General features: G+C 34.4%; 2 protein-coding genes and 1 pseudogene across 2 annotated transcripts; 1 reads left to right on the forward strand and 2 right to left on the reverse strand.

The window, feature by feature from the left end:
- The first annotated feature begins 1,532 nt into the window (after positions 1 to 1,532).
- Positions 1,533 to 4,107, forward strand: LOC147559813 (uncharacterized). The gene is made up of 2 exons (XM_086661755.1): positions 1,533 to 1,798; positions 2,080 to 4,107. The coding sequence occupies exons 1-2, from the start codon at positions 1,618 to 1,620 to the stop codon at positions 3,414 to 3,416; spliced, it is 1,518 nt and encodes a 505-aa protein (XP_086517881.1). The 5' UTR covers positions 1,533 to 1,617; the 3' UTR covers positions 3,417 to 4,107.
- A 564-nt stretch (positions 4,108 to 4,671) lies between these two features.
- On the reverse strand, positions 4,672 to 6,339 carry LOC147559814 (pentatricopeptide repeat-containing protein At1g08070, chloroplastic pseudogene; annotated as a pseudogene).
- Positions 6,340 to 7,535: 1,196 nt separating this feature from the next.
- LOC147559815 (putative glutathione peroxidase 2) lies at positions 7,536 to 9,681 on the reverse strand. Its single transcript, XM_086661756.1, has 6 exons — positions 9,423 to 9,681; positions 8,798 to 8,874; positions 8,489 to 8,550; positions 8,268 to 8,386; positions 7,977 to 8,144; positions 7,536 to 7,874 (listed from the first exon to the last, which is right to left on the reverse strand). Exons 1-6 carry the CDS (start codon positions 9,567 to 9,569, stop codon positions 7,842 to 7,844), a joined length of 606 nt encoding a protein of 201 aa, XP_086517882.1. The 5' UTR covers positions 9,570 to 9,681; the 3' UTR covers positions 7,536 to 7,841.

The following is a 9,681-nucleotide window of genomic DNA, read 5'->3' on the forward strand; positions in this document are numbered from 1 at the left end:
GAACCTCCATTGAGAGTCAATGGAAGAATGATTATTTTAAGCTACTTTTTATTATTTTCTCTTCATAAAAAAAAAAGCTACTTTTTATTATTTAGTTCTTGTTAATTTAATCTAGTTGGGCATTGACTATGGATTTGTTTGGTAAGTATGAACATGAGAAGACATAAATTTAATATGCACGTCTTTGGAAGAAATTAGTGTACATAAAATGGAATTCTCGAACATTATAATATTCAAATGAGGCTTCCGACATTTGGAGAAAAGAAGTCTGAATTTCCATTAAAAGTTAGGAAGCTTGTAAATGTTGAGATAGATATTATTACGGGCAACCCAGATAACTAAACCATGGTTCTGACAACCCAAAACAATATTTCAAGAGTAATAGATTATAATATTCAAATGAGGCTTCCGACATTTGGAGAAAAGAAGTCTGAATTTCCATTAAAAGTTAGGAAGCTTGTAAATGTTGAGATAGATATTATTACGAGCAACCCAGATAACTAAACCATGGTTCTGACAACCCAAAACAATATTTCAAAGAGTAATAGAAATTCGAGCTTCTAATTTTTACCTTTTAAGTTACTTAAAAAGAGTGGAATTCCAACACTTAATGTAAACATCTATGTATAAGTAGAACAATTAGTTAAAACTCCTCTAAATTGTCTAATAGGTGAACTTGTAAAGAGATTAGAGATGACACAACTAATTCAGATTGGGACATGGATGTTGAGTTAATTATCACAACGACTTAGATATATGCTAGTAAAGACAATGTAATTTAAGTTACGAAAGTGATTTAGATTACTCCACTTAAATAACGATAATGATCTTTCAACAAAATAAATAGTGATAATGATGATTACGACAATAACACAACAAATAGGATAACTTCATTTACGTAAAATGTAGAGTCACGTCTAACTCTACATATACTCTTCTTGTATTCCAATTTTAATAGAGCATCTGTGGAGATAGTAGACAACTTCTATACAGATTGTAAGAGAGCATAGATGTAATGTCTTCATGAGGAACAATCAAAATCTAGCTCAATCACTAATACTATAGGCTCGCTTTATATTAATCACTCGTAATGATATGATTTTCACAAAACTAAAACATCTCGAAAAGAAATTTCTAAAATAAAGATAAAGAATGACAACTAACATCTACTCCATAATAAAAACAACTTCTGACCGAGAAAAATTCATAGACTCAACTATTTCTTGTATCACAAACCTTGCTCAACAGGTTCTCTTCATATGGTAGAAAACGTTTCGTTTATTTCGCTAACACTACTTTTTCACAAATTCTTATCAATTTACCATTCCTATAACATGGCCCGATCACTAAATTTCATTTGTTTCAACTTTTTTTTTTTTTTTTTTTTTTTGATGAAGGCATTTGTTTCAACTTAGGGTTATCTATTTGAGTGATATTACATCAATTTAGTCAGAGTAAAAAGAGGTATTTCAGGACATTCCAATCGAGTGTTAACGGAGTGTAAGATAAGTAAGATGTATAATGAAAAGAATATGGAAAAAATAAAGAGTTCTCCCGCCACTAAATTCCTCCCCTATTTCTCTCCAGTTTACCTTTCCATGCTCCGACTGTGTAAAAATGGAGTTTTCTCTGTCACTACAAGTTTATTCAGACACCCATACTACCTCCTATCTTCTTCTTCATTTTCTTCAAACCCTAACCCAAAATTTCCTACTAGAAACCCTAAAATCAGCAGAAATGACAGACCAGTCAGTGATCGGATCAATCGTCGAATTGCACCAATTACTAATGAATACAGGTATGAACCAAAAGCATTCTCTTCAGAAATCTTCGAAATTTCATCTCCTGATGTTGTTTCTATTTGTTATATACTCTCAAATTCAAATGAACAAACAAGAAATCTCGACTCTTTGCTTAAAGACTTCAAAAACAAGCTAAATTCTGACCTAGTTTTATCAATTTTGAGGAATTATAGACATTTAGGGAGGAAAAATACTTTAGATTTCTTTTCTTGGGCTGGGTTTCAGTTAGGGTTTTGTTTTGATGATTCTGTGATTGAATACATGGCTGATTTTTTAGGCAGGAGGAAACTTTTTGATGATATGAAATGTCTATTGAAGACTGCATCTTCTAGTAATACTAGGGTTTCATGTCGAACAATATCGATTTGTATTAGGTTTTTGGGTAGGCAGGGGAGAATTTCAGAAGCTCTTTCTTTGTTCAAAGAGATGGAATCAGAATTCAATTGTAAACCAGATAATCTTGTGTTTAATAATATGCTTTATGTGTTGTGTAAGAAGGAATCTTCCGGGGAACTTATCGACATTGCTCTTTCGATCTTTAGTAGGATCGAATCGCCTGATATTTACTCTTATAGTAATATTCTTGTCGGTCTTTGTAAATTTGGTAAACTAGAGAGTGCTTTTGAAGTTTTTCATGAAATGGGTAGGGTTGGTTTGATACCCACTAGATCTGCCATTAACATTTTAATTGGTGAGCTTTGTTCATTAAGCTCGAAAGAAGAACAGATAGAGAGAGTTAGAGTTACTAGTTTTCGAAGACCCTTTACCATTTTAGTTCCTAACGTTAGCTCGAATAGTGGCGGAGCTTTACAACCTGCAACTCAAGTTTTTTGGGGAATTTACAGTTTGGGTTTGTTACCAAGTGCGTTTATTATAAATCGCCTAATCACGGAACTTTGTCGATTGAAGCACATAGATGAAGCTATTGAGGTTTTGAAGGTTGTCGAGGATAAGAAGCTTACATGTTTGGATGAAAGCTATACGATTGTCATTAGAGCTTTGTGTGATGTGCGTAAAGTTGAAGAAGCTTGTAAGTTCTTCGGGAGAATGGTTTCTTTGCGTTTGAAGCCGAAATTGATAATTTATAACTCTATAATTTGTTCGTTATGTAAATTGGGAAATGTGGAAGAAGCTGAGAGGTTTTTTGAGATTATGAACAAGAAAAGGTGCTTACCGGATAATGTAACATATACTGCATTAATTCACGGTTATGGTGGAATGCGTAATTGGGAAGCAACTTACGGGTTGTTGATGGATATGTTGAGATTGGGGTGGTGTCCTCATTTTCACACATATAATTTAGTCGATAGCCTTTTGAAAGAAAACGGAAAGGTTGATCTAGCGAGAAAGTTGGAAGGGAAATTGGAAGCACAACTCTTGCATAAGCATTGCAAGGCGGGTCGGTTAGAAGCTGCCTATGAAAAACTAAACAGTATGTTTGAGAAGGGTATCAACTTGCCGATTTACACAAGGAATGTCTTTGAACGTGCATTTCAGAAAGCCGGAAAGTGGAAGATGGCGCGTGAGTTGCTAGAGAGGATGGACCGAGGTACCTCAGAAGAAACTGTCGAACTTGAGGAGGTAAAAGTAGAGAAGCTCGTATTGTCCCGTTGAAGAACATGAACTTTTAATCGAGGTATATATGAAGTAATTGATGAACCGAGTCCGGTTGGGACACGTGAAATTTGATTCGTAGTTTCTTACTCATGATGATTGCATTATTAGAATGATTGGAGTTATTACTCCATTAAAATTTGAGCTTGATCTAAAAAGGGGAAATGAGGAAGAAGAGGGGAAATGAAGGATCAGAATTGGTGCATGTGTTCGAAGAAATAATGTTGGCTGATCCAGAAAGGGTTCACAATTCCTACATTGTCTTACTTCATTTTGATGGTAAGGAATTCATCTAGCGGAGGCTCTACGTTGAAGAAGACGAGATTTTTAGATAAATTGTTTCTGCGAAGCTTCTATGTTCAGAAATGGACGACGGCCAAAGTTGCGCAAAATTGTGACGAAATTTCAACAAAGACGGCGACATTTTTGGAAGTGGAAGATTCAAATCTAGACTTCATTCGGAGTTGCTGGGGGAACTATATAATTGAACTCTGGAGAAACCAAATTGAAGAATAATTAGCATGAAATTACTATCCGAAAGTTCTTGATGTAGAATGGCGAGTTTATTTATCAAGTACTACATTAATATCTCTTACAGGCTCTGTAAAATAAGGAAATATTTTCGGCAAAAATGAAAGATATTATGTATTGCTTAATATCAGTTTTGTTATGAAATAAACACTTGTATGAAGTTTATCTAGTTGATACATTAAAAGTTCTATTAATAATCTCCGAAGGCAAAAAATGGATGGAAATATCAAATATTGGATACAACTGAATTGAATAAAAGCTCCATGTGAGGAACCTTGTGTCCTCTTTAATAGATGTAGCTATGAAAAAACACAAGATCCTCAAACTTCTCTTTCTAACAAAATCATATTTTGTCGTTGTAACACCCGTCTCAATACGAACCATTTTGTTCTTTGAATTAGGCAGCAAGACGCCGAACCCATCCAATGGGCCTAGCCTTAGGTCTGGAAGTGCTTCTTGGGCAATGTTGGACTGAGTTTGTACACGAACCTTCCCTTTAGGTAACAATAGGAGTAGGGGCTAGCTAAGCTCTTGCAATGTTTTCTTTCATCAAGTTCTTGCAGAGTTGCAGGAACAATCAACCCGATGGTTTCCGAGTACTGGACATACACCAAATTGCCAAAGCAATCTATCCCGACGCTCTGATGTATTCTCGGCCCGTATTGATTGGTTCCCGGTGAACATCATCGCCTAGTAACTTTATCATTTGCTCTAAATGACCAAATTAACTTTCTTCATCAAGAACATGAGTAGGTACATAACCTGCCATTTTCAGTTCCTTGGATAGCCCATCCAACATTAAATAAATCTCTTCGGTTCTTGGGTGTTCTTTATCTGCAACTATAAACTCATGAACACCATCTTCTACCTCAATCATACTACGACCAGGTGGTTTTTGAACTCCATTCTGAATCATCATCTCTCTGACCATTTTAACTTTGTCGTATCTTCGGGCAGATGCATACAAGTTCGACAAAAGTACGTATGACCCGCCATCCGTCGGGTCCAACTCCAAAACATGTTGGGCTGCCCATTCACCTGTCTCAATATCACCATGAACACTACAAGAACTTAAAAGAGCTCCCCACACAATCACATTAGGCTTCTTTCCCATCTTTTCTATTATCATTTTCGCTTCCTTTAGTAACCCGGCACGACCAAGAAGATCAACCATGCAGCCATAATGCTCAACTTTGGGTTCAATTTCATAACAATTTATCATCGAATCAAAGTATTTTCTACCCTTTTCGACCAAACCAGCATGAACACAAGCATTTAAAACAGCAATAAAAGTGACAGAGTCTGGTTTCTCGCCCGATTTCACCATATCGTTGAACAAACCAAGTGTAGATTGAGCTTCTCCGTGTGAAGCAAGACCCGAAAGGATTGAATTCCACGTGACAACACTTTTTTGAGGCATCGAATAAAAAAACTCCCTTGCCATTGAAATTTCACCACATTTACTGTACATATCTATTAAAGAAGTTCCAACAAAAACATCCCAAATTCTGTTCTTCTCGGCGAATTCTCGAACCCAATTGCCCAAATTTAACGCACCAATCTGAGCACAAGCAGATAAAATCCCCGATATAGTGAATTTGTCGGGTCTAATACTCGAATCTAGCATATCTCTGAATAGACTAATCGCCTTCCTCGGGTACCCACTTTGTGAATAAGTAGAAATCAAAGAATTCCACACTACAATGTTCTTTTCAGGCATTTTTTCGAATAGTTTACTTGCATCATTTAATCTTCCACATTTAACATAAAAATCAACTAAAGCTACTCCTAAATATGATCTTATTATAAACCCCATTTTCTTCATTATATAACCATGAATTTCTCTACCCAATTTAACTTCTTTTAATACCAAACAAGCTGAAATCAAACCTAAAAAAGTTACTTCATTAGGTTTCATCTCTTTGAATTCCAACATTTCTTGAAAAATCTCAAAAGCTTCTAAAACCCTACCTGATCTAACATACCCCACAATCAAAGCATTCCAAAAAACAACATCTTTTTCAACAGATTCATCGAAAACCCGTCTTCCATTATCAATTTCACCACAAACAGAGTAGAAATTAAGCAAAGAACTCTGAACAAATCTATCTAAATCATACCCATTTTTAATTATCAATCCATGAATCTCTCTTCCTTTCTCCCAAGCATTGATTTTTGCACAAGCTCTGAAAATAAAAGGGAATGTGAAGTTATCTGGTTCAACATTACCTGATTTTCTCATCTTGTTGTAGATAGATAGAGAAAGAATTGGAGTTTCAGAATAAGAGCAACTCCTGATTATAGAGTTGTAAATGAAAATTTCGGGTTCGTGGGTATGATCAAGGATTCTAATAGCATAATTTAGGTCTTTATTTGATAAAGAGAACTCCATGATTTTGGATAAGAATAGATTATTGTAAGTGAGACCAGAAAGGATGGATTTGGCATGAATTTGTTTCAGTTCTTGAAGATTATTACAACCATCTATGAGAGTTAGAAGAGATTTTGGGGTTTGGGAATTAGGGTTTTGATTAGAGAAGTTTGTAAGGTGAAGATGAAATTTGGGTATGTGAGAGAAACTCATTTTGAAGGTTTCATGGCGATGGAGGACATGAACAGAAAGCATTTCACTAGAGAACTTTTCTCTCTGCTTCTTTGTTTTTTATTTTTCAGTACATTAGGTAGTTAGTCGTTTATATCCATTAGGGGTATTATGGTCAAATTCAAGCATATGTTAGGGGTGTTAGCGTCCAAAGATGGTTGTTAATAAGGGCAAGGTTTTCTTTTACTTGCAAAAGTCAAGGATCGAATGTTTGATGCATAAACTTCACTATATTAACGTAAAGTCTGGTCACACTTGGTTGCTCCTGTGGTTGATAGAGTTGAGATAAACTCCACAACTCCGGAGGAACTTTAGAGGTCTCCGGTTGGATTGTCGGACTTTAAGCCTCTTTCATGTTGTTGGGTTTAAAGCCTTTAGTCAATTTTTCAAAAAAAAAAAAAAAAAACATAAAATCTGTTCTTTCAACAAAAATGAAGTCTGTTGTAACATATTTCTCGTTTGTATGGGAGGACATATTAGATGCATTTTAAATCTTACACTCTACATTATTCAATTGTTCAGTAACAAAAATGTGATTGACGTTATTTATTTTTTGTTTGATGCCGCAAAGTCGTTGTACAAAAACATCATTGTATCTAACAAAATATGTTATGTACGGCATCTAACAAAATCATGACGTAATTTATCTTCCAACTTTAATTGCATAAACATGAAATTTTGGCCTATGAGACGTGACATTCTCATATTAGAATCTGACTTTAACTGCATAAACATGAAATTTTGGTACCTAACAGGATGTTAACTTTTTGACAAGCATTAGGATAGTAATTGTACTGGAAAACTCAAGTTAGGCGCATTCATTGTTATCTGCTAATAGGCGACCGATTAGTGTTTGGATCAAAATTCTTTCCGTCACCCCATTTATTTCGAGGACTTGCGGAAATACCTAGGATAGTGCCACAATCCGTTCTACGTACCTTCTTTCTACAAGAGAAATTCACCATTGTTGGTGTAGATTTGGTAAGTGAATCAATATAATCAACTCTATTAGATCATTCTCTGACCATTACAAGCAACATGAACACATAGAAGACAGCATCAGAGAGGCTCCTAACAACAAACTTGGATAGAGCTAATCCGAGTTATTTTATAAGAACGAAGTCCCTATACCCGAAAGTATTGATAGTCTAGAATGAATATTTAGTAATTTATAAATCATACTGAAAGATCATAACCACTCAACTTTTCACTTTCGTCTGAAGACTAATTTGACGTTTATTCGTACATAGAACGATCGAAAAAAATCCGACCATTTTCACATAAGCATAAACTCATGAAGCTCCCAACAGGTTTTGGATGTCTTTCTGCAGAAAGTAGAAGAAAGAAGAAATAGTCAGATGATATAATATTTGTTTGTACGAAGAATAAAAGATTAATTCCAGGGGAGAGTTTTAAGTTTCTCGAACCTCAATTTTGAGTGGAGATGTAGTAGGAGCATATCGTACGATAACCTTTCCATCTTTGTTTACCAAAAACTTAGTGAAATTCCATTTGATTCCGTCCCCAAATAATCCACCTTTTTGTGACTTTAGAAACTTGTAAATTGGTGCTGCGTTTTTCCCGTTCACATCAACCTGGAGAAATCAATAGATATATTTAACAAAGAGTTCGATAGAGCTCCATCTTCACCAAACATACAATACAAGTATGAATTCCTTATTACGGTTGGGGTTCAATTATTCGTTAAATAGACATACCTTATCAAAGACAGGAAATTCAGCTTTGAACCTAGTGCACACAGTCTCTTTAATCTCTTCATTGTTTCCTGGTTCTTGACCTGCAAACTGGTTGCAAGGGAAGGCCAAGATCTCAAATCCTGTCGGAAAAATACCACGATAGAAGTTAGTATCGATTAATAAGCATAAGAAAGAGTTCAGTTAATAAATCAAACTCGAAAAACATATAATCGATCAGCAACCTTGGTTATTGTATTTCTCATATAATACATTCAATTCCTTGTAGTTTGAATTCGTAAGACCACTGCACACAATGAGACAAACACATGATGACATGAGGGAAAAAAGAATGAAAATCGGTGAGAATCGAGATACATATATGGTAGTTAAACAATCAAACTTAGATCAACTTGAATCGTCTGAATCAAATAGACCCAAAATCAACATACACTACCATTTGCACGAGTAATCGAAGAAAAAAAGAAAAACAATAAGAGAGGTATAAATGGTAGTTAAAATCAAAACTTAGATCAAATCAAGTATTCAAATACCATTTCGAAGCAACATTGACTATAAGAAGAACCTTTCCTGCATAATTGCTCAAACTTACATCATTGTTATGAATATCCTGCATTTTAATGTGAAACCAAGTTTAGCAAATCACACAAACTCATTAATCAAATTTATCTAACAACTCAAAAGAGAAAAAAGTTAGTAGTACAAACCTGTATCTTAAAAACCCTAATTTCTACTTAAATCACTATTTCATAATTGGCTAACCTAGTACTATATTCAATTGAATCAATTCAAAGAACCCAAATGAATCCAAGAACAATACAGAAAAATTACCAAGGCAAAGAAATGAAAAAAAAATGAAACTAAATAATAGTAATTTCAATCATTTACTGCATTATATTTGAGTCAAAGAATTCAAGACAATTAAACAAACAGGTGATGAGCAAATTACTCACAACTCAATTTACTGCAAAAATAAAAGACACCCACAAAAAAAAAAAAAAATCAATTTTTCCATTAATTTGAGATGCAGAATTCACAAGAAAACCCAAAACAGTTTCAGATCAGATAACTAGTAAAAACTTAAAAATTTGAAGAATTAAGGGATACCCATAATAGGAAATGAACAGAAGAATAATCATATAATAAAATTTTGATTACCTTGACAGTGAAATCATAAATGGAATTAGGTGTTTGTTCTGCCATGTTTTGAAGTTGAGAAGAAGATTGGTTTCTGTAGAAGAAGAAAAACAGAGCAAATCCCAGAAAGAGAAGAGAAAACAAGTTGGGAAAGCTTAAACTAGACATTCTTCTTATAACCACTCATTCAAAAAAGGAAAGAAATCTATGAATTTGGAAGAAAAAAAAATTTCTTTAATGTTTGAAGTTGAAATCTCTAGTCAGTATGATCTAGACATGT

Source organism: Eschscholzia californica, unplaced genomic scaffold (assembly GCF_041429995.1).
Source record: "Eschscholzia californica isolate CP2 unplaced genomic scaffold, dmEscCali1.0.p SCAF_2, whole genome shotgun sequence".
NCBI lineage: Eukaryota > Viridiplantae > Streptophyta > Magnoliopsida > Ranunculales > Papaveraceae > Eschscholzia > Eschscholzia californica.

Coding starts and splice junctions, on each gene's coding strand:
- LOC147559815 (XM_086661756.1), bottom strand. CDS start 9,569: ATGTCTAGTTTAAGCTTTCCCAACTTGTTTTCTCTTCTCTTTCTGGGA. Junction 8,875..9,422: donor TTTATGATTTCACTGTCAAG/GTAATCAAAATT, acceptor ATTAAAATGCAG/GATATTCATAACAATGATGT. Junction 8,145..8,267: donor AATTTCCTGTCTTTGATAAG/GTATGTCTATTT, acceptor TGATTTCTCCAG/GTTGATGTGAACGGGAAAAA.
- LOC147559813 (XM_086661755.1), top strand. CDS start 1,618: ATGGAGTTTTCTCTGTCACTACAAGTTTATTCAGACACCCATACTACC. Junction 1,799..2,079: donor CCAATTACTAATGAATACAG/GTATGAACCAAA, acceptor CTGATTTTTTAG/GCAGGAGGAAACTTTTTGAT.